The sequence below is a fragment of the Acartia tonsa genome, chromosome 7, assembly GCF_053477335.1.
Source record: "Acartia tonsa isolate MP-2025a chromosome 7, ASM5347733v1, whole genome shotgun sequence".
Classification (NCBI taxonomy): Eukaryota; Metazoa; Arthropoda; class Copepoda; order Calanoida; family Acartiidae; genus Acartia; species Acartia tonsa.
In genome coordinates, this window is record NC_137266.1 from 21,716,511 (window position 1) to 21,744,508 (window position 27,998).

A 27,998-nucleotide genomic window follows, 5' to 3' on the forward strand; every position below is an offset into this window, starting at 1 on the left:
TTACCCCTTTCTGTATATTATAGTAGTTGATGAAACGTTTGGTCACTCAACTTAATGAGCCAACAATTTAAAATTCAATAATAGTCCCCAATGGTGTTAAATCAACTAATAAGAAAACATTATTATAAAACTTTGACGACTAGTGTAATGAACACCCAAATGTCCCCTCCCTCCGTGCCACATAACTCACTGTTATAAAGAACGTATTATAGAATTGCCTCGCTTTCTAAAGTGCAAAGCAAAAACAGCTGTTTAATACAATATCTACAATCGTTTGATATCGTTGGATGAATTGTTTATTATATAGTTAGTATTAAATCATAATTTTAAGGCAAAGGTTCCTTATTTACTAGTGCTTTTAAGAAATTGTTCATTATACAAGGTAATCTACTTTACACACAAGCTGTGTTCTATAATTGCTTGTCTTTGGTTACTCTATATCTTTGTCTTTATATTTGTCAAAGCTTAATTTGATTTAATCATAAGATTCTTTCTTATCTTTCATCAAGCAAAGTGTATTCTATAAAGCTTATCTTCCATTACTACGTTTATATTTCTGTCTGTATACATGTAACGCTGTAATTAAAATACACATACATTGTCACAGTGCGTTTGAAGGTGCTTTGACTTTTTTGTCAGAACCTAAATTGGGACATAGTGCATTTCATTACCCTAGGTTAGGTAACTTCATTTCACTTTTCAATAAAATCTTAAATGCAGCCGTTTTGAGAAAATTAGATTAAAAAATTTCAAGTTGAATTTTCCCCCCCTAGGAGTTACCGCATAATCATGACAAGAAAAGCAAAGATTATTGACGTATGAGGGGATGTACAGACAGACTGCGAATACGAGTATAGAGTAGCTCCGATACAATTTAATAATCAATAATCTAACAAAGTATTTCTAAAAAATACACATTTATTAAACATATAAAACTGGTTAGAAATAGGCAGATTAATGGGATTATTATTATAGGATATATTTATTATGATATATATATTAAAGGCTCAGACGTCCTGTTTCTTAGTTAGGTAAGAAACGACGTACTTGAACACGTGGGAGATATAGATACCGCCGGCCTAGACTTATAGGCTTGTATCTAACCAAGTGCAGACGGGAGGAAGCGTATTCACTCTTTGGCCTGCAACAATCAACTAGCCCTCAACACAGCAGGATGGAGTATGGTGGCGGTTACAAGTGGAGGTCTGACTCAGCCAGAGAGTATAAGAATGTGAACAGGGATAAGGATACATAAACTTGGGTGTTGATTACCACACTTGCCCCCTCTGAGGGAATATGAAATATTCCCTCACAGTTGACCAGCACGCCGGCTTCTGCGGGTTGATGTGGTACTCGCAGGTTCTTCGATGGCAGCCATAGCCCTCTCTACGATATCCACAGGATTAGGTTCAGCGGGAGTAGGATTTTCTGGAGCTGCTGGAGGCTCTGGAGCAACAGCATTTTGGAGGGCTAACATGCCCTCGCAGGGAGCCGTGGCTACTGGATCTTCAGAGGCAGCGCCAGCCTGCGGATTAACAGGCAGATCAATTCCAGAAGGAAAGAGCTCATTGATTTGATTATCGAGCTCTGTGTCGCTGTTTTCCTCTGCAGGATCCAGGATCTCTGGATTGCCTTCTCTGTCGGTGGGCCTGTACTCATCAGAGCACTCAGAACCGCCATAATGGGAGATCAACTCAACTCCATCATCATCTGGCCGGGGTACGTCCCCAGCGGGAAGAGACGCCTCTATTGGTGCCACATTCTGCCCAGGTACATTCATTACATTACAACGAGTATTAATATATTTAATTACCCTGTCGGAGTTTTGGTCCAACAGTCGACTAGTGGCCTCAATAACCGTGGTCATTCGTGATTTTAACTCAACGGTCGAGTCCTCAGAGACGGTGCGAATTTTGTCGCGCAAAGTTCTGCGGTTCCGCAGTAATTCTGCGGAAATTTCAATAAGGCGCTTGCCATGTTGTATATATGCTTTCTCAACAAATGAAGCATTGCTAGCAATTTTAGTTTCCAGACTTCTCTGGAAGGGGAGAAGAGCTTCCTCCATTGCTTCTTTTACAGTGGAGGATAGGACTTTTTTCCATTCCTCAGCGGTCACCCAAAAAGCCTTAGGCTCACTTTTGTTTTCTGTTAATGTTTCTTTCTTTTTAGGGGGTAGTGGAGGCGGTTGAATTTCCACCTTAGCCTTTTTGGCTACTGGCCCGCCGCTGCCTGTTGGTGTTGGCGGACGTTTTTCTACCGCTTTTGGGGCAGATTTTACGGCGACTACCTCCAATTCAGGTGAGGCATTACGTTTTGGCGGCGATTCCACCCGATTTTTTTGCGGTTCCCCTCCCCTATTTTGTTCCATTAGAGGCCTGGTTCTAGACCTGGCTTTATCAGAATATTCGTTGGCTTCTAAGTTTTTAGCCTGCCGCAATTTTTCTTGCAGGTCTAGGAGTTCCTTTGGAACCTCTTTTCTCGCTTGGCGGTAAACGTGGATTGACTTTGAGACGCATTGCAATTCACTGAGGTTTTCAGGGTTGCGCGGCGGTTTTACCCGCGGCTGGTACCTGTTTTCATCAGGTTCATAGTAGGCTTCCTCAGGGCCGCCCTGGGGATAGCCATGATTGCTGTCATAGTAATAGTCCTCTTCATTGTAAAAGGGTGCCTCTTCATATTCTCGACGGTATGAAGAGTGACCGGCCCCATGGGAGTGGTGAAAACCCCTTGAAAAATTCCGCCTGGGATATCCTAAAACAAAAATAATAAACTTAAAATTAAGGGTCATTAATTCCTTATACCGAATAAGGAAATATTTTTACAAAGACGACCTTTAGGGACGACAATTTTATAGGTATATATGCTTGATACAGGTCGTCCGTTTTTGAGGGGATTAGTTTTCCCCATTATTTGTAAAATCCCGCAATTCGTGCGTTTCACTCGTACCTCCTTCTTTGTACGCGTGAATTTTGGTGCAGGCTAATATGTAGATAATAAAAGCGACGCATAATAACGACCCTATTCCTGTAAGGATGGCTGCTACTACAAGCACTATATGATACCAAGTACTGGATAGAAAATCAACCACCTTATGATACGTTTGAATAAACCAGGAGTCAGTTATTTTTACTTCAAAATTATTGGAGTCTGCGGCAAGTTGGCTGAGGTATAATTCCTCGGTACTTTCTGAGAAATTAGTTTTTTCTAGGCTTTGCCAAGAATGATATAGAAATAAGCTAATCGGTTTATCCATAAGATATTGATTTACATTTAGTATTTGCATACCCTGCCCTTGATTACCAAGGAATTTTCCTTGGTACAAATGTAAGAAAATTGGATTTTCGGCACATTTAGTCGGGGTTAAATGGGTGGTATTAACCAATCTGCGTGAAAATGGGGATATTCCCATAGTCTTATTATTGACTGAGACCGAAAAATGATCCACGAAACAGGGTAAATTTTCTCCCAAAGAAACATTGATTTTAAGACTGTCGCACTGTATTACTAAATCCAGCTCACCGAGCGCCCTAACTAGTTTTTTACGATGAGTCTGAATACTGCTTTTAGACAGAAAATGGTTCTGTAAACAGCGAGTTTCGGGGACAATTAATTTGTTATATTGTTGGTAGGAATAGAAAATCTCTAGTGGTAGCATATCATCTTTTTCTTTAGAGTTTAAGAGTGGGAAATATGGTTTTATAGCATTTGTGAACCATATCATTAAGTTATCAATATTAGTTTTGTAATAAAATAATTCGGGAATTAGACTTTCAAAATGATTTTTATCTTTAAGTTCTAGTGCTAGAGTAATTTGGGGATCGATCACTAGATATTTTTGGGTACCCTGTTCTCCTTCAAATGTAAACAATGAAATATTAAAAATGTCTACCGTTCGCCAAGGAGAAGTGAATTTTTGTGCGCTATCAGTTTTATCATCTGAGATAATTCTATCGTAGCCTAATCTTAGATTGTGATCTAAACAATTGTTTCCCACCCAGTGACTGCCCAGGTAACAGCCCGCTTTTGTTTGTAATAATTCAACAGGCTCAGCCTGTACCCCTATTTGTTTTTCCTCAAATGTCCCAGGGATAAAAATGCCGTTAATGTTTACGCCGTTCCCCTCGCAGGCGGGGTCGATGCCGTTAAGGATGTTGTTGGGGTAAGTAAGTGTCCCGTTTACCAGGAAACGCGTGTATGACATCTGGTGTTCATACACTGAGACTGATTTTCCTTCAAAGTTAAATATTTTAGTTTTGGACATGGTGTAACAGTCTTCATAAGTTACGAGGTTCGGTATCTCAACGAGTGCAGGAGCAGCGAGGTGTATGTGGCTATATCTGCCACAATACCAGTAATGAGTACTGGTTCGGAGGTGGCAACGAATTCCAGGTATAATTTTTCTTTCAACCTTTTGCAGCAGGTGAAACTGTTTTTGTTCAATATTAGTAATATTAAGAAACGCAGCGCATTCAGAGATTTTCAAACGCGGATTTTCGTTTGCTATACATTGAGTCGCATCTATTTGTATTATTTCGGACGCATTTGATTTTGCCAAAATAATAAAAAGCCCCAAGAATCCCAAAATAAATTTACCTCGAGCTCCTGGTGCCTTTGCCAAATGATGCTGCATTTTATTTTTATGCTTCTTGTTTTTCTCTGAAATATGTTAATTAGTTAGTTTTAACATATATTTTTTTTGTTTATTTTCGTTATTATACATACGTAAATTAAGCTATATACATTTGCCACCTTGGTTTTATATAATACATTTATATACATTTTATTTTTTCCTTTTAATTGGGTTATGCAGTCCGATTTGGACATGTATGCGGTTATCCCCCCCTTGTGACCTAGTTTTTCTTTCTTCTTCTAATATATACTTTGGTACTATGCTTTGTTTGTTAACGTTAATAACCTTTTCAGGGCTGGATTGTTTGGGTCTTTGTGCGAAGAAAGAAGCCTCGGACGGGACGGTTTCTTCCAAGAAACTATTTTCGACGTGAATTTGAGGACCGGATGACCGATCTGCGCCAGGGGGTTCTTGGTCTATGGGCTGTGACTCAAATGGTGAGTTTTTTTCCATTATATCCCCTCCCCCATCACAATCCACCTCCCCCTGGGGTAAATCCTGACTAGTTTCAGGGTTTCCTTCTATAAAATCGTCACCATCGTTATCTAGGTAGGTAAAATCGTCGTTTTCCATACCTTTATTATCGTTTAATTCGGTTTGCCCGGTATTATCTATTCCTAAGGTTATTTCCTCAGACGGGACGATTTCCTCAATAGGAAAGACGTTAAAGGAAAGTGTTTCCCCCAATAATTCTACTTTAGAATCAATTTTCCGTATTTTATCTCTACTAACAACTTGGTTAGTTTTTATTGGATTTGATCCAAAGGGACTGAGCTCAAAAAGGGCCTCTGAGAATTTTTTTGTTACAATAAAAGGACCCCCATAGAAAGATTGCAATTTTTTACTGACTCCTATTTTGACTAGGTTAAAAAATGCAAAAACCACGTCGTTAACGAAAAGGGGAGATGAAGCCTTCCTAGATTTATTTTGAAACTCTAAATAAATCTTAGATTTTTTGGAAACCTGTGCAATAATTTCTTCCAAATTTTTTAGGTAGTTCAAGTAAGATCTGCAGTCAATGTCCTGCCTCTTCTGCAAGATTGGAGAAAAGAAATCGAGATTGAGAGTTGGTTGCCTGCCGAACATGAGGTAATAAGGCGTATACCCCGTTCTTCTAGACGTACTAGAGTTAATTACAAAAGTGGTCAAGGCTAATTTTCTTGCCCAGTCTTTACTTTCAAATCGGTCATCGGATCTTAGACCTGCATAAATGCTTTGATTATGCCTTTCACATGGGTTACTATTAGGGTTTCTTGGGGGAATAAGTTTGGTTTCGATACCTAGTTCATCCATAACCTTTTTGAAAACTTCCCCAGTAAAATTTGTTCCCCTGTCACTTCTCAATGACCGAAATAAGCCGTAGATGGGTACCACCTGTTCAAGGATGACCTTCACCGTGCTTTCCACGGTGGCGTCCTTGATGGGGTGGGCGATAATATACCTAGAGAATAGATCAACCAGTATAAATATGTAACGGACATGTTGTCCTTGAAAATAATTAGGGGTTAAAGGACCGATAAGGTCTACTGACACCTGGCCAAAAATCTCGTGACTAATGGCTGAATGGGTGATAGGTTGCTTGTGTTTAGGTACCTGTCCTATTTTTCTTAGGCAGGTAATACAATTTTTAATGCGTGATTCGACAAATTTATTAATTCCTACAAGGAAGAATCTTTCATTTATCTTGCGTGTTGTTTCGTTAACCCCCTTGTGACCTATACTATTATTATGTGCCAATTCAAAAACTTTATTATATAATCCAATGGGTACGACGGGTCTTTCAATGAATGTTCCATTGCTAAGAGGTTGTCTAAATATTATAAGTCCTTCCATAACGTATAAATGTTCTATTAATTTAAAAAGGACCTCTTTCCGGCCGGTTAGTTCAGCTTTTTCAAAGCTTGACAACTTCTTTTTTTCGAATATCCACCTACGAATTTCAGATAATACTTGATCTTTTTGTGTTTCAGATTGCCAAACATTGTTCACACCGACTTCAGAAGCCGAATGTAACTCAAAAATCTGGTCTTGGTATGGGCAATCCTGTTCATAAGGATCCAAGGTAAATGAGCTAGTACATTTTTCACAATCGGTTTCCTTATGTTCTTTGCATAAAAATTGCCCTCTAGATAAATTATCGGCATTACAATGGTCCCTACCCTTTCGATGAATTACTGTAAAGTCAAAACTTTGGATGAAGTAAATCCATCTTACAGTTACACCATTTATTGTTCCTTTTTGCCATTTTTTGTAATGAACTAAGGAAATCGAATCTGTACGCACAATAAAGTTTCTGAATCTTAAATAATGAAGAAAGGTTTTAAGAACAAATACTAGACATGCTAATTCACCTTTATAACTTGGATAATTTTTCTCTGCCCCGTTACATTTTTTGGAACATATTCCAATAATTCTTTCTACCCCCCCCTGATTTTGGCTGAGAATTCCAGCGAAATAACTCGTAGAAAAATCTACGTCTACTATAAAGGGGTTAGGATTATCCCACTGGGGGTAGCCTTTACTTATAGAATTTGAGAACATATTTATGAAATTTTCCCAATCTTTTGATAGGGAATCGGTCCATTCGATAATTTTATCATTTCTGTGTTCATCTAGGGTACAAGAATTTTTCGCATAGGATGGGAAATAGGCCCTATAATAATTGGAGAAGCCCAGGAAACGCTGGAGTTCCTTGCCTGTCCTGGGCCTGCTCCAATTTTTAATTTGTTCTAAATATTCGGGGTTCATTTTAAGTCCTTGGGAACTGACTATATGACCTAAATATGTACATTCGGATGTGAAAAATTTACATTTGGCTAGATTTAACTTAAGTTTTGCTATTTTTAGGACTCCGAAGAGTTTTCTGAGATGTTTCAGATGTTCCTCAACATTCTTTGAGAATATAATAAGATCATCAAGGTAAGATATTATAAATTCATATAAGCCAGGGATAAGGGTTAGGACCTTATCCATCAAGTGGCAGAAAACACTTGGCGCGTTACACAGTCCAAACGGCAGTTTCTTGAAAAGATACTGCCTGTTAAGGGCTGTGAACGCGGTCAAGTGTTTACTTTCCTTCGAAATGGCTAGCGCATGGAATGCGCTAGTCAAATCGAGGGTGGTAAATACATTACCAGTGCCTAATTTTTCTAAATTACTAGAAATCAGGGGAAGGGGCCAATTAATTTTTCGTGTTACCGCATTAAGCGCACGAAAGTCGATAACGAACCTAAGCTTGCCTTCCCCCCCAGCCGTCGGTTTTTTCTTTACCGCAAAGATTGGGGAGGACCACTCGCTGTAGCCCTCCTCAATGACGCCCCCCCTTAGCCAATTTTCAATTTGTTCTTTTAATTTGGCTTCGTATAATGGGTTTAACTGAATGTTTCTAGCCTTAATAGGTTTAGCCCCGGGGATCAAGTCTATTTTATACTGTAAGAGGTCACAGTTACCGATATCAGCATCATCAGCCGAAAATATATCAAAATGATCAAGGCATAATTTTATTACCTTTTCCTTCATCCCTGGGTTGTTTTTGATAAGATCACTATTTTCTAAATCTAATTTTTCTTTAATGAATTTAATTCTTTTAAGAAGTGTAGTTCCTGATAATTCATTTATTTGATTAATACTTTTATTGCAGGAATTTGGGGGATCTGATTCGAATTCAAAGCAATATCCAACTTTTACGTTATCCAATAAGGTAATACTTTTCCCTGCTAAATTAACAAAATTTACCAAACATTCTCCTTTCTCATTTACATTATAAATACCCTCCATAAGCATTAAGCCGTTATGGCTTGTCATTTTAGAATTATTTGGGGATATATACAGCTTTCTATTTTTCTGATGAATAGGAATTGTTATAATTGTTGTATTCCCCCCCGGCAAGAATGTTGTTTTCTTTGCTAATTTTACGCATGTTTTATTTTGTTTTAATGTCCCAGTACCCCCCTTGTTACTCCAATTTATTCCCGGGATAAGGGAGTTTTGTTCTGTATGAACATTACTTGTAGGAATTAGGGGTATGTTTTTACTTTCTTCAACTATATTAATTGTTGAATTTTCTATGGGGATTTGCTCGCCATTGGGGAGCTCAAAGGAGAACTTATCTAATAATAAATTAATTCGATTAACTTTGAGAAATTCATATCCTAGATTTATAATTTTAGATGTCGTTTCAGGGATGTAAAACGTTTCTTCGAATATTTTATCTGACCCATCAAAGCTGAATTTTAAACTTACATGTCCTATGATATTTACTGGTTTTAAATCTACAGACAGAGCGCTAAGATTGGCGGGGGTGAATGTGATTTTATTATCATCTAAAATTTCTCTAGAAATAAGGGACCTAAAGTTATTTCCTGTATCCACTAAAGCGATTTGCAGGAATTCCCCCCCCACGGGATTAAGAACTTTTAGTTTTGCACAGATAGGCATTATAAAATAAATTATATTTTTAGTCGAAGCCTAAGATGCATATTTTCCAAGATCCCCACCTCAGCGGTTAGGCGATGGTAATCCTCACACAGAGACTTCCTGTGTTCCAGGTATAGTTGTCTGTCGAAATTTTTTAAATAATAAAATGTTTTAACAATATGGTTGATTGTTAAAATAATTTTGTATAGCTTTCTGGGTTTCATTAAGTTTTTATCAAGCGCTTTTCAGCTCCAGAAATGTCTCAATAAGCATGAGAATGTTAATAGTTCTAAAGAAACTACTTAATTTTTATACGGGTCCTTATTTATATACTTGGATATATGATAGAAACCTATCGGAATATAACTGAACTAAAAAGTTTTAAAGGATTGAAGGGCTACAAAGTAGCTTAAAAATAAGTGTTCAGCTTGCAACTAACAAGACATTAAAAACAGACTGACTTATTTTTTGATTTACATCTGTATTTATACAAAATATAGTGTCATTTAGTCAGTATCTGATTCACGATGCAAATAATTTAAGGTTAGCGCTAAATTATAGCTCAAAAAATTATTAGATATGGTTAATATAATAAAGAGGGTCAATGATGACTGGTTTATTATTCGATATTGTTAGTATTTATACTTAATTTTTTCCACCTATGGGGTAGAACAAGCTTATATATTTACTATAGTATAATTAATGCTGAAATCAGCTTAAAAAAATAGGATGTGGTTTGTAGTAACTGCTTTGGTAGTAACTGGCCTCGATTAATAATGTGCATTCACTTTATATAGAATTTTTATTCCACTGGTAATCCTAGCGGAAGCTAATAGAACTAACTTTTATTTCATTCTGCTAGTAATCCTAGCGGGAAATAATTTAATCAAAATGTTTTAAGATTCTATTAATCACATCTTAAGTGATTAAAGATTTTAATTTTTAAATGCTGCTTGATTGCAGCTCAAAAATGAGTAAATGATAACAACAAAGAACTGAAGGACAACTGAATTAGGTTTGAAAATTTGCTTGTATTTATACAGATTTTCCATAGACCCCCCCCCTTCTTAACCTTATCATTTACTTATACGGACCGCGGTAGCATTCTAGGCGACATCTTTCGGATACATAATAAATTAAATATAGTTCTATTATTGTCACTGTACAAAATGCAATAATATGTATCCATATGGATAAGTTAATATACATAATTGCTGAGATATTTCAGCTACAAAAATCAGAGGCTAAGAGTGAGCAACTTTCAGATAAAGTCGATACTGAGGGTTCAACTCAAAAATCATTGTTTATATACAGACAATTCGCTTAAGTTCCCCTAGCGGTTAAAAATTAAACTAGAATGTTTTAGATTCTACTATATATACATTCAACATATACGATATTTACATATTAGATAAGTCGTGCAATATTAAAAATAAATACTACTAAATAGAAAATAGGTATTCACTTATTAGCTTCTTGATAAAGACTATTAGATTTTAAAAAATGGAAATATTAAGTGCATGTGAAATGCTCCTCAGGTTACTTCCCTACTTCCCCCAATTTCCTGTATCAGCTACATTTGGATAGGGAAAGGAGGGGGAGGAGTTTATTTTGTGTTGCTTAGTCAGACTTAATAACAATAATTTGTTTTATTTTTTCGCGCCAAAGCATTGCTTGGCAAGGGATATTTGATATTAAGGAATTTGCAAGCTTAGCTTGGCATGGGATATTTTGTTTATCTTTCATATCAAAATATGAAACTCATTCAGCAAATATTATTTTCTGGGATAGGGACAATTAATATTGCATAAATCCACTTTTATATTTAGAGGACGTGGTTTTTAACGATCGCTTGAACATATTTATCTATTTCAGATTCTTCGCTGGCTTCCTGATCCATTTGGTTGATAGTTTTACGCGCGTACTGCTCAGGTATTTTATTACTATTACTTGGAGCTTTTCTGGGCGTGAATTTACTCCGTGTTTTACCAAAGCGGGACTCAGGGTTTGGGGGCTCCCCAGCTTTCTTTTTGTTGCAATTTTGCACTACATGGCCAGGGATATTACAATGCCAGCATTTAATAATTTTACTCCTTCCATTAAAGGCTCCTATAACGCCCTCGATTTGATCCCAAGCAATAGGATCATCCTCATGGTCTACCCAAGAAGGAACCTCGTCAGGTTCTTCGGTTAAGTTTTCTTTATACATTGCCGTGTTAGTGGGGATATTATCTTCGATAATACTGATTATGGGTTGTTTTTTCGTTTCCGCAGAATTTTTAGGTAGGAACATTTCCATAGCTTGAGAATAGCAAGCAGAAAGGTTTTCCTTGCTAATATGTCCAGACCCATCCCAGTTAACGTATCTCTGTCCGAGATTAATAAGTTTATTTAAGTAAGCGTTGTAATCGTCCAAAAATTGCATACTCTCAACATAATCGGCCATGTTTACGGCAAGGTTGGTATACAGCAGATTTTTGCTAACGTTAAGATAGAATTCTTTCCACTTCTTTTTAGGTATGAGACCAGGATTCATGAGTTTGAACACCCTAAGTTTGTTTTCAAAATAGGTGTCAAGGGGTTGATTAGTCTCCTGTTTTAGGTTGTAGAAGTACTGAGAGGCTACTTCTGGATCCGAGAAAGGAGTGACCAGCCTCCTAATCATCAGGTAATAACTTAAAGCAGATAAGGCCTGATTTCTTTCAGGCGTAATTAAGTCTCCTAATCGTTCCCCTCTAGAGTCATAAATTCGCTGGTATAAAATATCCTTAAAAAGGATTGGGTCACAGATTCTATATGTCTTTGCAACCCTCCACATATTAGAAAAGAAGTTATCAAAGTCAGCCCTACCGTCCCACCTAGGGGCATCCCTCGCAAAATCGGAATCCCATTTTTGTCCCTTAATAAAGCATTCTTTAATAAAATCATCGTCGGCGGCGCTAGTTGTTGCCGTTGCGGCTGCGCCTGTGTTTGGCGTATTTCTTGTAGAGGGTCTATTTGCTACACTGGGTGCAGACCTTGTAGTTTTACGGAGGGGTTCTAACGACTTAATCCTATCAGGGATAAAGGGAATCCTTTCTAGCAAGGTTTTTTCATATTCGGTCAGAGAAGTTTCTCTTACATTCATCCAATTATCATTATCCGCCGGACCTATAAAGCCTACAATTGAATAGGCCATACAACCTGGGGCTGTCATCCTATCCTTGGCGACCCATTCAACCACGTTTATCTTTTGCTGGACCGATATACGGTCATAAAAAGTGGCATTAATTGAATCATCACCTATGGTGTTAAAATGAGTCATATTAAGACTTTCGTTTAGCGTTTTTTCCGCAAACAATGGGCCAAGATTTCCGTCCGCTGGGAGTTTTGATACTCTGCGTTTTAGATCTAAAATGTCGGTATCGGCTAATAATCTGCGATGTGATTCTGTGTCTTTAAACCCTGCCCATTTTGTTTCTAATTCGAGCTGCATAATCTCGGATTCTTGTTTTATTAAATCTCTATAATGTGCCGAATATTCGTTTAACTTATCATTTAACGCTTCCGATATGAGATCTTTGATTTTTTCAGGGGAAAGCGGGTCAGCCTGCTGCTGCTGCTGCTGCTGCTGCGAGGTACCTTGGACGGCCGGAGCCGGCGGAGGCGGCGGTTTTTGTTTATCATCATTTTTCTTATCGGTCATGGTGCTGGAGTGTAGTGTTCGTTAACACTGATTTGTCTACCACGAAACTTTTTAAGAACTTGGGAGTATCCCTTTCTTCCTGTTTTAAGGAGAAAATATGGAAATGTGTGAAATTAAATACTAGTGTGAAAATAAAAGGCGGGTTCCTTTTTATCTTTATTTGGCAGTTTGCCACGAAATAATTATTATGAATATTCTGTAACAAATTGTTACTGTAAACCGTTTCCGTGAATAAACTTAGTTATCAGGAAAATATTAATTTCACTTTGCAATCGAAGCTACTTTACAATTTAATTTTGTCTGTACGCTAATTATCCAAACCTTCCCCCCTCAAAAAATGAGTGGTAGACAAGACTGCGCCAAAATGACGTATGAGGGGATGTACAGACAGACTGCGAATACGAGTATAGAGTAGCTCCGATACAATTTAATAATCAATAATCTAACAAAGTATTTCTAAAAAATACACATTTATTAAACATATAAAACTGGTTAGAAATAGGCAGATTAATGGGATTATTATTATAGGATATATTTATTATGATATATATATTAAAGGCTCAGACGTCCTGTTTCTTAGTTAGGTAAGAAACGACGTACTTGAACACGTGGGAGATATAGATACCGCCGGCCTAGACTTATAGGCTTGTATCTAACCAAGTGCAGACGGGAGGAAGCGTATTCACTCTTTGGCCTGCAACAATCAACTAGCCCTCAACACAGCAGGATGGAGTATGGTGGCGGTTACAAGTGGAGGTCTGACTCAGCCAGAGAGTATAAGAATGTGAACAGGGATAAGGATACATAAACTTGGGTGTTGATTACCACATTATTTATTTAAAATTTTGAACATCTTTGCTTTTATGAAGTCTTTCATAAAACCTCTCTATATATGATTTATTTAAGGCTGAATTTCCGTGACCTTAGTAAAGCAACTGATAAAAAATGGCTATGTATCAACTCACTTTAGGAGTGGTTTTATGAAGAACTTTACAAAAGCAAACTTGTTTAAAATTTTAAATAAATAATCTTTGCTTTTCTTGTCATGATTATGTGGTAACTCCTAGGGGATAAAAATTAAACTTAAAATTTTCAAATCTAATTTTTCTCAAAAACGGCTGCATTTAAAATTCTATTGAAAAGTGAATTGAAGTTACCTAACCTAGGGTAATGAAATGCACTATGTCCTAATTTAGGTTCTGACACAAAAGTCAAAGCACCTTCGAACGCACTGTGAATTGTATATATTTCTACCTAGTATTACATATGCTAGTTGTAAATTTTTGATATGAGTAAAAACTCTCTTATAACACCATAGTGAAAATATCTCATTATGATGTCTTTACATACTAATTTAAAGTGCGTTCTTTTGGCCATATTTTTGGCCATAATTCCGTCAAAAATATAACGGTAAAGATCATTTTTAGCCCAATGATTACTTTTACTCCAAAAAAGGTACTTTATCTTTATAATCTTTTTTTGGCTGTGTAAGTAAACATCTTAGTTTTAGTGTTTGAGTTATGGCTCGAAAATGTAGCAAAATAGTGCACATTATTTTGTAGAAAACCTATGCTGCAAAGAGACTTTGCGTCACACTCTTTATGTTTTGTTTAGGTTTAGTAGAATGTATTTATGTTTTAGAGAAAAAGGGAACATAAAATTACATAAAAAAAAAATTAAAATCTAGGAGAAATGTAATTTTCTTGGCTGTTTTTTAAGGTAGACTGCTGATTTTTATTGTATTTTAAAAATTCAATTTACAATTCACTTTTTCTGTTGGGTCGTTTGTCATGCAACAAAAACATGTCTTTATGTCCATCTTTCTCTTTCTTTTTCCCGCTCTTTTTTATGGCCACTGAACATTTGCTGTATAATTTACTTAGACCGTTTGTCAAACATATATGTTGTATTGCCTTCCTTGTTTTTTTTTTCAGTAATTTTACTTATTCAATGTAAAACTGTATGATATTGCATATATTAAAAATATATAAAGATATATATGTACTAAATGTAGCAAAGAGTAGTATAGTGTTGCCAGCATAACTTTAAGTAAATAAAATAAACAAAAAAATAAATTTATTTATTTAAGTAATCTAACCTAGGTCAAAAGTTCTTTAAATAGATCGAATAATAGTACTCTTTCTAATTTAATCTTTAATGATAAAAAAAAATATAAAGTCAATATTAATATACAAACTATGGCAACTTGTTTTAATTATTTACATTTTACTTCCTTAGTCATATACATTACTAAATTTGTAGCAGTGAAATATTCTTTATAATGATTATTTGTAAAATAATAAGTTTCTGTTTTTAACATTTCAACAAACTTTTATCATTTTTAAAGTTTATTCAAAAACAAAAATAAATATTAAAGGATATATTATTACTTGGATCTTACACAAGATCTGAGATACAGTTATCTAACTAACACCTTCCCTCTCTAGTGTTTTACCCTAATGCTAAAATAACGATTCCCACATTCCATCTCTTTACCCCACCCCCCTCCCCTCCTGCTAGATGAACGAACTGACTAATGGGAGAGTTTCATGTTAGCAACCTAAATTCACAACAATTTTCTACCTGTCATAATATTCACCTATATTCGACATCCATTTAAATATCATCATTTTTTTACGGCTAAGTTTATATTTTATTGGTAATCAACTGATTTTTAAAGCCGAATGTGGATATGACTTTTTCTTTAGTTTGTTCTGTTCTTCAAAAAGCCAATTAAAACCAATGATGTAAAGGGATAAGACAATGGGGATAAAATTTATGTACATTGTACATTCCCAATGATGAAACACAAAATTGCCTCTTCTGTAAATTACAATTATTGGTTGAAGCGTTCTGACATTCAACTTACTGAACCTACTAATCAAAATTCAAAAAATGTCCCCCAAAGTTGTCAGGAAATTTTAAACATTCAGCCTAATGTCCCCTCCCTCCATGATTAAAACAAAATTTAAAAACTTTTTGTCGAACGCTATTATTAAGTCAATTAACAAATCAAATTCCCAATTGAAAATTTTTTATGTACTTTTTAATAACGTCAACAATGAAATAAAAAGCTTTTATCTACAACTGTTCCATCAGATAAAAAGTATTGTTATTGTCATGTACAGCAAAGCTATGATCTAATTCTAAATGTGTGTCTGTATATTTTTTGTGGAGATTCTCCTCACAAATTAGAAATGTAATTTATCTATTTTCAATATAAGTAATGGGATCAGATCTATAGTATAGATGTATTCATATTACTACCTTCCCTTCTTTTCCAAGGACCTTTTTCGTCCGCTAGCAAATTGTTTTCTGTTACTTGGCTGTGTTAATATTCCCGACACTATTGATTGATTTTCAAAGACGCAATTGAGAGTCGGCCCAAGGTCTTTGGGATGGACACGAACAATTATTTAACCCCTTCTCCCTCTAGTGTTTTACTCTAATGTAATGGGTATATTTTTTGGGTCTATACGCAGATACTCACTGAATCACTATGTCCCTCCGTCTTCTTTGTTGTTAAATTAAAACTTTTGTGGTGGTTTGCTACTTTTGGATGCTGTCATAATTGTTTAATGATATGTTATTGAAAGCGTGTATGTTTTTATTGAATAGCATAGTAAGGCTCATCTACAACCATGGTATGTACGTCAGTGTAGAAATATTTTTAAATGGCAACTTTTTTTTACATATTTTAACATGATGTTAAGAGCCAGATGGCTTCATTTTGGCTTGGTTTTGTTAGAATTATCAGAATATTAACCTTTAAGTTAATTCTGTTTAGTAGCAAAGCTACTCAAAATGTCCATCTGTATGTTCGAAACGTTCATGTCTGAAACGTTTTGGGGGAAAGGTGATTTTCTCAGCTCCTATTCAAGATAGACAGTTAAAATTTCCAGTTAAGATTCTTAAGACATATGAGCATCTAGTCTGTCTACCGGTCATGCTTCAAAAGACATCAACCTTTTTTTTGTTTCATGATTATCTTTGAGTTTTTGCATATTCCCTATTTCTTTATTTTCTTTGTTATGACAACTGAACATCTGCTTTATAACTCACTTTGTTCGTTAGGTCATTCCATGAACTTTTGTTGCTTTGCTACTTATGGATGATAATTGCTTGTTTATAATGGGTTTACTTTCACTACCTGAATTTAGATTTGCAAAACACAGCCTAATACCAATATAAAGCTACTCAGAAAAATACGAATTACAGCCTACAAATGACAATAATCAAGGAATTCCAAAAGTTTATTTTTTTTTTTAATTTAAAGGAACCCCAAAAAGTGACATAAAAGCCTTGAACCCACAAAAAAACGCACAAAAATGTCTGGGATTTCCATATTAAAATACAGATTGAATTTACCCAGGGAGGAGGGAAACAATGAGCTGTTTATTACACTAGTCCCTAAAGTTTTATAATAAAGTTTTCTTATTCGTTAGCCTAATAACTTTGGGGACTTTTATTGAATTTTGTTTGTTTGGCCCTAATGGTTAATTGTCCAGACGTTTCAACCACTAATTCTAATCTACAAAAAAGGTAATTTTGTGTAGCATCATTGGGGATGTACATCTATTTATGGGCCATTGTCTTATCCATTAAACTTCCTGATATTTACTATTGTTTTCCAAATTTCAGAGTACACAAGTTTCTATAGCGACTACTGTATAGTATCATAGAATTGAGAAGAAAGGAAGTTTGGAGTTGAAAACAAGTTTATCTGTATAAAAGAGTGGGAGCAGGGAAGGTGAGTTATCAGTTAAATCTTGCCATCCGCAGTGACAACTATATGCATTTGCTTATATTTGAAGTAATATTTATTGTACAGCTATTTTTAAAAATAATTATTAACAGTGAAAAGTGTTATAAAGATATATATTAATTAATTAAAACACACCAAATGTGGAACGTTTGCTAACTGTGTATTAAAAAAGATACGATAATTCACTCTTTTTTTACAAGTGAGGGATAAGACATTGGACGATAAATTGATTTACATAACCCAAATGATGATTAATTACCCCTTATGTGATTAAAATTATTGGTTAAAAGTTTTGATACTGCTAGTTGAACCAAACAACCAAGCTTTACCAAAAGTACCCAAAATTTTAAGCCATTGAATAAAAGAGCTTTCTTCTAAAACTTTGGGTACTAAAATAATTTATAGTTCAATACCCCCAACCTCCCTGGGCAAAATAGTATTAATATTACCTTAAAATTGCTAATTAAGTGACTTTTAAAAATCTTTGAATTTTCAAGGAAAATCCTCCAAATTAATTTATTTTTTTTGTTTCAGAAGTTCAAAAATAAACAGCAATGGCGGATACAAGTAGGAAGATTTTGATAGCTTTGTGTTTAGTTACACTTTCTTTACAGGGTAGGCACTCTACTTATCTTATATCTTTATTTTTAGGGTTCGGCAGCCGCGCATAAGCCTCAAATTTAAATCGTTTATGTGCATAAAAATATGAAAAGATGGATTGTCTGTTTACGTTTAGACATCCAGCTGAATATTGTAGTTAAAATATGACAATATAACCTACACTTACACGCGCCAGACGCACGGCTGCTGAGCCCTGAGGTTAATTCTTAAAAAAAATTGCCCCTCTGAAATCAGTTTGCCCCAATAAAATCAGTGAAGCTCGCTAAAAATTTAGAGGGGATAATTTTCCCTCACTAAAATTTTAGTGAGGCAAACTAATTTTAGTGGGACAAAATTTTTTTTAATAATTCACCTCTGTTCAGTTTACTCTTCACCTAAACTTAAATCAAATTTTATTTATTTGGGAAAATAAGTTTAACAATAAATAAATTTTAATGTAGTGAAGCTACTCTACAATATATTTTTAGTTAGTCTAATGTTTAGTAATTGGGAACTGACTTTTGCAATCCGGCAAAAGGAAAATGGATATATATTCGCCAGTGTAATTTAAAAAGTTTGTATGTATTTCTAGATGCATTAATGACAAAAATATTAAAACTCCTGGCAAACTTACATCTAACATCAATAATATATCCAATACTGGCAAAAATACATCTGCCTAATCTAAAACAATGGGAAATTTACATCCAACACCAGCATTTTTACATCAATAGAATTTTTATGTCATAACAAATTTATAGAAACCAAAAAAGGGTAGAGAGAAAAATATTTTCAAAAAAGCATATTTATTGAGTTAGGGTGTTGTTATAAAACGACCAAAGAATAATAAAGATGAAACATTTTTAAGCTTTGGGTCGGGATTTTATTTTTCCTTATTTTGCTAAATTATTAATCGCATGTGCATGTTATTTGTTTACTAAATGTCAAGGACAATTATTCCTAAACACAAATAGTTTAAATTTGCAAGGGGGGGGGGGGAGTTCTGACACTTTTGCGTAAACAGTAATAATAGGCTTTTCCTTTTATCATTGTTAATTGAGATATGTTTATGTTAAGAAAATAGAAAAAGTCAAAAATAGATTATAATTTAATTGTTTTGTCCTTTCTGCTATCTATTTTTTAAGAATAATTGGCCATGTCATTCATTAAGACTAAGCTTAAAGTAACTATTAATACAATTGTCCATGTTTTTTATATACAGGTTTTTAGATATTCTGTTAATTATTTAATAATCCATAGGTAACAAAGGAAGTGATTATGGGGATAAAAAATCTACAAGTGTGTATTTTTTTTCATTGTGTATGTAAATAGTGCTTTTCACAATATTGTATAAAAATATTAATGGCTATTTTTGTTATATCTTTGATAAATAAAAAACTTGTTACCCCCCTACAGAAATCCTGATATCGAGCCTAATCAATGAATGGTTCAAAATAAATAAATCAAGGCTGGGCAGCCTCGCGTCCCCTTTTAAAAAATCTACCTTTTAAAAAAATCTAAAAATCCGCTAGGATTCTAAACCAATTATGTTTTTTTTTTAATTCAAAGCATCGAAATGAGTTTAAAGGGAGTGTGAACGTAAAAATTTCTCATTTGATTATCAAATCTTAACATTTACTAAGCACATTTCACTACACTGATCAACCAAAAATATCCTATTCACAAAAATATCCAGAAATAATGCCTTGATTTTATGGTATTTTGAGAGGGAAAAAGGAAAAAACAGGGAAAATGTGAACGTTTTTGTTTCTTATAATGTTTGTAGGGATATTTAACTTGTCATATATAGTTGAAACAATTTACTTACTGTTAAGGATTTATTTTATGCTATAAAATTGCCAATTCGTTTTTTATAACGTAGTAATTAGGTAACAAAGACATATTTTAAATTCGTATTATTGACAAAAAAAATACCTCACTGTCTACAAAGGGTTGAATCTCATAGGTTATATAAAATAATAATATCCTTTTTTATTGTGTTGAACAATAAATAACCCACTTTGGAGAATTAGTTTACACTTTTATCAGACTGTTAATAAAGAATTTTTGCGTCTTTATTATTTACAAATTTGTAATTAAAGGTGGGCGAGAGATGGGCCATTTAAAGTTAATTGGATACTAATAAAAAACCTGTTTCTGGCTTTGTTAATGTATTTGGTTTTCAATAAAAAAATATTGCTTATTTTATCAATTTCTAAGTAACTATACATTGGATTAAAGCAAGGATTGTGTTAAAAGCCAGCTTAACTGTTAGGAAAAATCTAGAACTATGTGAAAAAGTTTAATTTTAGCTATAATGGGAGAAAAAAGCAATTTAATGCACATTTTATATAATACGGAAAATTTCTTCCTTTCCTCGTACCTTATAAAAATCGTCGGAAAAAGGCGTTTTTTAAGCAAACAAAAGCGCGTTTTGCTCTATCTGTGAGATATTATGAATGAGATAATGTTAAGATTTGATATTAAGATGAGAAAAATTTACGTTCACAGTCCCTTTAAATTTGAGCCTTAGTCACGACTTACTCGCGGCTGCTAAGCCCTGAAATAAATAGAAGTACAGCCTATCAAAAACAATGAATAGCCTGGTTTTGAGATCCTACTGGATTCAAACACAAAACATATAGACATCTAGCTACTATAGAATGTAATTGATATTAATGGTGCTCAATTGTACTTTAATATATAGGACATTAGTATAGATTAATTTTGATTGTAATATGAGCTTAATTGTAAATCTAAAAGTAAATAATATTATCTTTCTTATCTTACAGTAATTTACACATAAGGCTTGTATCTATTTGATTTTCTTATCAATCTATCAAGAATAGTATCTTACAAAGTTATCAGGACTCGGCAGCTGCGCATATGCCTCAAATTCAAACCAGCTAGTGCGCATGAAAAATTCTGATAAGATGGATTGTCTTTTTAGGAACATGTTTAGACATCCAGCTGAACTTTAAAGTTCTAATATGCCGATTTCCTTTAGGCGTTTACACGCGGCTGCCGAGACATGAAAGTTATACAAAGATTGAAAAGTCATTTAAAATTTTCATATGATAATGAACTTATAACGTACATGTTGTAAGATTTTTTATAAAATAGATAGATGTGTGTGTGTGTTTGCACTAAAGATTCTCACAAATAGCTAAATTTATATAATTATAATTTGAAAGGAAGCTTCTTTTGTGTTATTGGCTAGTATTAATTAGTTGAGAAAATGTGGCCATCTTTGTAAAAAAAATCTTCTACTACGACTCTATCTTTACATAATATTTTTTTTGGGAGGGGAGCCTAAGATATAATCATTGTATGATATAGAGTGATTCTATTATTTTACTATCTATCTATCTAAATTTATATTCATCTATACTTTCTTTTTAGTTTTATCATACCTTAAAATTTTTATTATTGTTTGACAGTTTGGAGATGAATAAAAGTTTAAATTGATGCACTTTTTCTAAAGTTTGTGTTATTTTTGCACTATTCATTAGATAACACATTTTTACCTTAAACTGTAATAAAACACTTTTGTCATTCCTTCGTATTTTGGTTTTAGTTGTATAAAAATTGTATAGCTAATTTTTAAAATATTTTTGTTGTTGCATGCGTTATCTATATTACTAATTAGTTTCTAGACTTTATAAATTAGTATGTAACATTATTTTATAAACGGTCTAGAAGTATATTTATATTTAATGTTTGAATAAAAGTGTCTTGATAGTATATACTTTTATGTAATTGCTTAGTTTGTGTTCCATGGGTGTTTAAGGGGGGATGGGTGGTCTCAGCACTCTTAATAAACAAAGAATAAACCCCCCTTTCATGCAAGTTCATATATAAAATCATTTTGTGCTTTTAAGCAAACATTCCCTCTTACCTCCTCCCCTCCCCTTCTTAAAAACATATTTGTAGCCCATGACGGACCCTTTCCCAACGAAATACCATCCCAATTGGGTTCTTTATTTACTAACCTAACCAAAAATAAGCATAAGAAATAAGTTATTTTCAAAAATTTATTTTGTGGCTCAAATATAATATAGAGGGAAACCGCTTAATATTTGACTAATCAAGCATTTATTAAACCTACCTGAATATTGTAATAGGTGAAGCATGCAACCAACAAGCAACCCCTGCAGAACCTGCACAGTCTGTTGAGCTTGACAGGAGTGAAGCTGAAGGTGATGGGATTCATCATTTTATTGGTGCTTTCCCACAAATTGTTTGCTGAGCACTGAACACCCCCTCTCTCACTATCTTCTAAATTAAAAATGGTGGGTTTGATTTCCCCTATTCCCAATCCCTACGGTGCCCTAACTACACAATACCCAATATAACCTAACCCTAATTAAATTTTTTCCAAATAAGGGGAAAAGGGTTTATCAGTACTCAACATTCACTTTGAGGGAATACGCCATCTCATACATTTCATTTAACAGCTGCAAACAAAATTTCATAAAAAGAAAATATGAATCTTTTTCAGCAAAATAAATAGTTTATTTACTATACAAATGTACTTTTGAATATTTTCCTCCTTGTATATCATATTTTAAATTTCATAATCATTCTTTTGTAATAATAATTCAATACCAACGAGTGTTTTTTTTATAATGTATATTTGACAAGATAAATTATTTGTTTCATCCAGCAACGTGCTCAAGGGGGTGTAGGGTGGTATCAACATCCCACTAAAATAAGATCTTAGGGAGAACTCCCTTCCTCTTTTTTTCATATTCTTAGGGCTTTATACCCCTTGATGAATCACTGTAAACGTTACTGGTTCCTCCCCAATCAAACCTTTACCTAATTCTGTATTGATAATAATTTTTTTTACAGGGCTTTGCAGCCGCGCTGCAGTTGCTTGTAAGCCTCAGGGAAATCGACCTTTTACAATTTAAAAAATCATATGTAAGTCCCAAACAAGTTTTAATTTGAGGCTTTTTCGCAGCTGACGCGCGGCTGCTGAGCCCTGATTCCTGTATAAGTTAATAATTCATATATAAAATATCAGGTGCAGATGCTAAAGCAGTATTCCGAGTCCTGGCCAAGGATGCCAGCTCTGATGCAAGGTGCCAACAGGTAAAACTTATAGGGAACTTATAGGGAACTTATAGGGAAATAGGGAATATCAATCACCTTTCAAATAAAGAGTTATATTTAAACAAGGATGGTTCTTTTTATAAGAGGTATTCTGAAACCTTTCAAATTTGTTTTTGCATGTTTAAATTTTTATATTCTTGTAGCGTTAATGACGGACTGGCAGACCAAGTAAACTATATAATGGATGGATATATAGAGAATCTTGAACAGTAACCGAGAAAATCGCAAATTTCCCCCATAGCTTTATGGACTGACAGAAGAACAGACATGTATAGTGAATTACAGAGAAGGTGCTTTTTAAAAATGGGAAGCGCAATATTTAACTAATTAAAGTTACAAATTCATTTTGGGCCCAACATTGGCAGAAACTCAAACTTGTACAAATATTAAAAAAGCTTTTAAGAAATATATAGACCTCAAAAGTGTAGAAACTTCAAAAGATTATTATCTAGTAATAATGATATTTTATTTTTTTCAGAGAGGAATTGAGAAGTGCTTTTTTGTTAACTTAGATACAGGTACAGATTTAAAAACTTATAATGAAGTAACAGGATGTTTGTCTGTTTTTACCGAAAGATCTCGCTAACCGCCGAATCAATATGGTTTTCCTTTACAGTGTAGCTTCTCAGAGGTCCTTCGAAGTTTTATAGCTATTTTGGGAGAGTTTTTTTTTCTAAAATAATTCTTAAAATTTACTAAAAGGCTATTTTTGTGAAATCGTCCAATTTTGTCATGAATTATATCCATAAATACAAATGTTGTGTCATGCTGATATTGAAGCTTTAAATCAAAAAGAAAAATGTAAATATTTTTTATGAAAACTTCGTTTTCTTTTTGATTTACAGTAATTTTACTGTGTGATGCATTATAGAGAAATGTTCAATATAGATTTTTATTTGAATCATATACAGGGTGAGTCAGAAAAAACTGAGTTTTCCGATTTTCTGATACAACCAGAAGGAATATGAAAAAAACAATTATATGTTCTTGTTCTCTATAAAAATATACATTAAACTTAGAAAAGGTGTTTTTGAATATCTCTGAAAACATCAGCGCTTTTTAGAGCATACAGATTTCAAAAAGTGTGTGTGATGACTTTTTCGGCCATTATTTTGTACTTTTAAGGTAGATTTATGAATAATAAAAAATGTCTACCATTCTAAAAATATAAACAAACATATTTTTTGATTATTAAAATTTGTATTCAACAGATTGTAAATATTTAACATCTTAAAATTACAATTTATTTAAATTAAATTATCACATAAATCAAATGTTTTGTTGTAATCTATTGTTAAGATTTAATGCTCCATGACCAGCTCAAGAACGGAAATATTTCATCTTGTTACCTAAATTCCTCCCCCCCTCCCCCTGAATTTCCTCTATATTTGGTGCAAGACTGGATTTAATCTCCAAAATCTCCACCCCCTTTTGACAAATTATACTTGTGAGTTATTATCCATCATAATAACTTCATTTAAATAGGGTAGGGTTTCTAAAAGGCATTTTCATTTCAAAAATTCAAACCTTGATAACTTTTTTATCTTAAGAGATTTTTTTGTCAAATAAAAAGGTTTTTTTTCTTTTTACTATAAGCTACGTTATTATAGAAGATTATTTTAAACCACATGCATCACAATCAAGAAATATGAAAAAATGACAAATTGCAGTATTCTAAAAATGCTTTTGTGAGAAGCCAAAAAGCATTTCACCTTTAAAACTCATTAAAGTACTTTTCTTAGACCTTTTTCTAAATAAATATTGAAATTTTAAGATTTTTTTATACAAAATAGATGAGTTATTTTAATTTTTCTTGATCGACATTTTTCACACAAGGCATTTTTTGACACCATACACCTATCATAGAGGCCGCATTTTTAGAGATAATGAAAAACACCTTTTACAAGTTTGATGTGCTTTTGCACAGAGAACAAGGATATATAATTATTTTTCCTGTATTCCTTCTGGTTGTTTCTGAAAATCGAAAAACTCAGTTTTTTCTGACTCACCCTGTATTTCAAACAACAGTACATACAATATTTTTTTTGAAAAATCTAAGAAAAGTTTAGAAAAACGAATTTGCCTTTTTTAAAACAAAAAATTAGAAGGCCTTTTTAGTTTGTTAGAATATGTAAAACTTTCGGCTACGGGTTGGGGGTGTCCCACACCCCAAGAAAATAACTTAAAAACCACCACAGGACCAATAGGTATATACTCCGAAGAGTATAATCCAATCGGTTCAATGGTTACCAAGATCTTAAGCTTCAGACGGACTGAAAGACATCGTTCTACTTTGTATTGTAGATAGAAAATAAGCACCAAAATATTATTAATTTATTAATAAGTATTACTTTTAGCAAATCTTGATAGTTTGGTTGGTACTGGAGAAACTGTGAGAGCTTTCAGTGGTCTTGATATAGAAGTCAAGGTAAAATTTATACCAGATTTGTAAGCCCTGGATTTTGGTCTTCTTGAAATTTTAAATTAGATGAGGAGGCGCTGGTCTATCTGATGCTATCACTCAAATTATGATTGCACAATCAAAACCCAACACCCCTCCTCAGTTTTATGTTTTTAATTTATGTCTCTGAACACAGTTCGCAGCTCTAACCCTGCAGTTTTCTATCCATGCGCGGCTTCAATAACCTTTACTTTACATAACCTAAACTAAATAATCATACAAATCATATTTCGGTTCTCTGGTAGTCCATATCCCATAAAAGGGAAAATGGCATTAATCTTGTAAGTTTATCGTTAACCTTTGTATTTAAGGTTGTGAGTAAGAGTGGCAACTCTTACAGACTAGAAGGTCCAGATGTTTTTGATTCATCTATGACTGTAGGCAGCAGAGTGGTAAGTTATACATTTTAGGAAAGAAATATTTTTATTTGCTGTTCTTAGGTATAAAGCACAATTTCAATGTTTTCTTTTTTGTCATTTAGAACAGTGACCTGAAGGGATAAGACATTGATGTACATCACAATTATGATATACAAAATACATCTTCTTTAAATTACAATTAGTTGTTGAAATGTTTGGACACTCAACTTAATGAACCAACCAATCAAATTCAATAAATGTCCCCAAAAATGTTATGACAACGAATAAGCAAACGTTATAAAAAAAAACTTTGGGGACTAGAGTAACAAACAGTCCTGGCATTTGGTAATGTTTGTAAAAGATACAGATAAAAAGCAGGGGCAGTTTTTTGGTATGCTGACAATTTGCAGTTTTGATGATTTGACAATGAGTTATTGGGCGTAAATGATAGTACACCATTTATAATTCTCAATTTTATTTAATATAGTATTTTTTTAATTGATTAGGTTTATTAATTTTTTTTTTTTCAGAATGGACCAAGCATCTATGGATCTATTAGAACAAGTATGTTATAACTTTTACAATGTTTTTTTTTAAAGGGTGTTTTCATACACAAGAAACTACCTATAGAATGATAAGCGATATGGATTGAAAAATTTTGACAAATCAGAAATATTATTTGATGCATCTTTAGACGGTTGTAAGACGATAAAAAAATCCCTAATGACAATAAACAAAATTAGCTAGTCTCTAGATTAAAATCGTTATGAATAATTTTTTTTCAAACCCTCAAAGATTAACTGGTACCCAAACTTTTATAAACTCTTATTCGTTGACTAAAAAACTTCGGGTACTTTTTTAGTTGTTTCCAAACTAGGAGTGTCCAAATAGGAGTTTTAATCGGCTGAAGGGATAATTTGGCTTATCATAATTAGGGATGTACATAAATTTTTCGTTCATTGCATTATCCTTTAAAATTCCTAATGCCTATGCCAACAAGGTATAACAATGGCCTATAAATTGATGTTCATTATCATGATGTTGTACAAAAATACCCCTTATGTAGTTTACAATTGGTGGTTGTAACGTTTGGACACTCAAATCAATAAACCAACAAATCAATTGTCCATAAAAATTCCTTAAAGTTGATAAGCCAACGAATATGAAAACATTAATTTCAAACTTTGGGGATAACCCAATGTCCCCTCCCTCCCTGTATAATAATTGACCTTTCAATTTTCAGACGATGGAGTGTACAACATAGAGTCATGTGACAAGGATGGAGGGTGCAATGTGGCCATGTACAGGCCCCACTCCTTCTTCGCTGAGATGGAACACAAGGACGATGCCGTCATCTTTGGAGAGGGAAGATAAACCACGTTGTGGAAATTAAACATTTTTTGGAACCTTTGGTGCTTTCCTTCAAAGTGCTTTTAGAGCATTAGAAACCTGTATTTTTCAACAAAAAATTAACATTGGGGAAGTAGTTTTTCCTCATGAACCTAAATCTCCATTAGGGGACCTATATTGGAGATGCCTAACCCTATGGGGCTATTAAATATAAACTGACCTAAATTAATAAACAAACAGACGTAAAACTACACCCCTCCCTTTAATTTCAATGTATTTCATAATTAGACAGAGGTTTTGTGTTCAACTAGGCACTTTGGGGGAAACTGCTAATTTTTAAAACTATTTGTAATTTAAGTATTTTATTTTCACAACTGATCTGGACTAAAAATAACATATGTATTTTATCAATTATTTATTTTAATATTTTTTATAATAATTAAGTGCCACTTTTTGGCGTAATTATCCATTTATAATGAATTATATGTATTTTTATTTTTAAATAGATTATAACAACATTTGTTGTTGTTTTCCTGTTGATGTAGCAAGGCTGAACTACAACTAGGGTATGTCCGTACGTCACTTAGTCACAGTAAATTGACTAAATACATATC

The 27,998-nt window shown here is 33.7% G+C and overlaps 2 protein-coding genes across 9 annotated transcripts; both read left to right on the plus strand.

Annotated features, from left to right (window-relative positions):
- Positions 1–262: 262 nt before the first annotated feature.
- On the plus strand, positions 263–27,904 carry LOC145325082 (uncharacterized). Of its 8 annotated transcripts, none has more exons than XM_080167920.1 (11): positions 263–382; positions 17,373–17,481; positions 18,031–18,111; positions 19,357–19,395; positions 22,221–22,295; positions 23,126–23,193; positions 23,693–23,732; positions 25,572–25,642; positions 25,987–26,067; positions 26,565–26,598; positions 27,278–27,904. In XM_080167920.1, exons 3-11 carry the CDS (start codon positions 18,051–18,053, stop codon positions 27,406–27,408), a joined length of 600 nt encoding a protein of 199 aa, XP_080024046.1. In that variant the 5' UTR covers positions 263–382; positions 17,373–17,481; positions 18,031–18,050; the 3' UTR covers positions 27,409–27,904. The 8 variants fall into 8 exon arrangements, with proteins under 8 accessions (XP_080024046.1, XP_080024048.1, XP_080024049.1 ...); XM_080167922.1 differs by having other exon boundaries at positions 18,031–18,063; XM_080167923.1 differs by lacking the exon at positions 22,221–22,295.
- LOC145324448 (uncharacterized) lies at positions 3,437–7,588 on the plus strand. Its single transcript, XM_080167035.1, has 7 exons — positions 3,437–3,453; positions 4,087–4,159; positions 4,252–4,389; positions 4,924–5,067; positions 5,624–5,719; positions 6,601–6,692; positions 7,478–7,588. The coding sequence occupies exons 1-7, from the start codon at positions 3,437–3,439 to the stop codon at positions 7,551–7,553; spliced, it is 636 nt and encodes a 211-aa protein (XP_080023161.1). The 3' UTR covers positions 7,554–7,588.
- Positions 27,905–27,998: the final 94 nt, after the last annotated feature.

What these genes read in the sequence shown, in the direction of transcription:
- LOC145324448 (XM_080167035.1), top strand. An exon ending in GAGGTGGCAACGAATTCCAG is followed by an intron (nt 4,390 to 4,923) that starts GTATAATTTTTC and finishes TAACCTTTTCAG; the next exon opens with GGCTGGATTGTTTGGGTCTT. An exon ending in CCTGTTCATAAGGATCCAAG is followed by an intron (nt 6,693 to 7,477) that starts GTAAATGAGCTA and finishes TGCTATTTTTAG; the next exon opens with GACTCCGAAGAGTTTTCTGA.
- LOC145325082 (XM_080167920.1), top strand. Translation starts at nt 18,051, where the DNA reads ATGGCGGATACAAGTAGGAAGATTTTGATAGCTTTGTGTTTAGTTACA. An exon ending in TGGGGATAAAAAATCTACAA is followed by an intron (nt 19,396 to 22,220) that starts GTGTGTATTTTT and finishes ATATTGTAATAG; the next exon opens with GTGAAGCATGCAACCAACAA. An exon ending in TGACTGTAGGCAGCAGAGTG is followed by an intron (nt 26,068 to 26,564) that starts GTAAGTTATACA and finishes TTTTTTTTTCAG; the next exon opens with AATGGACCAAGCATCTATGG.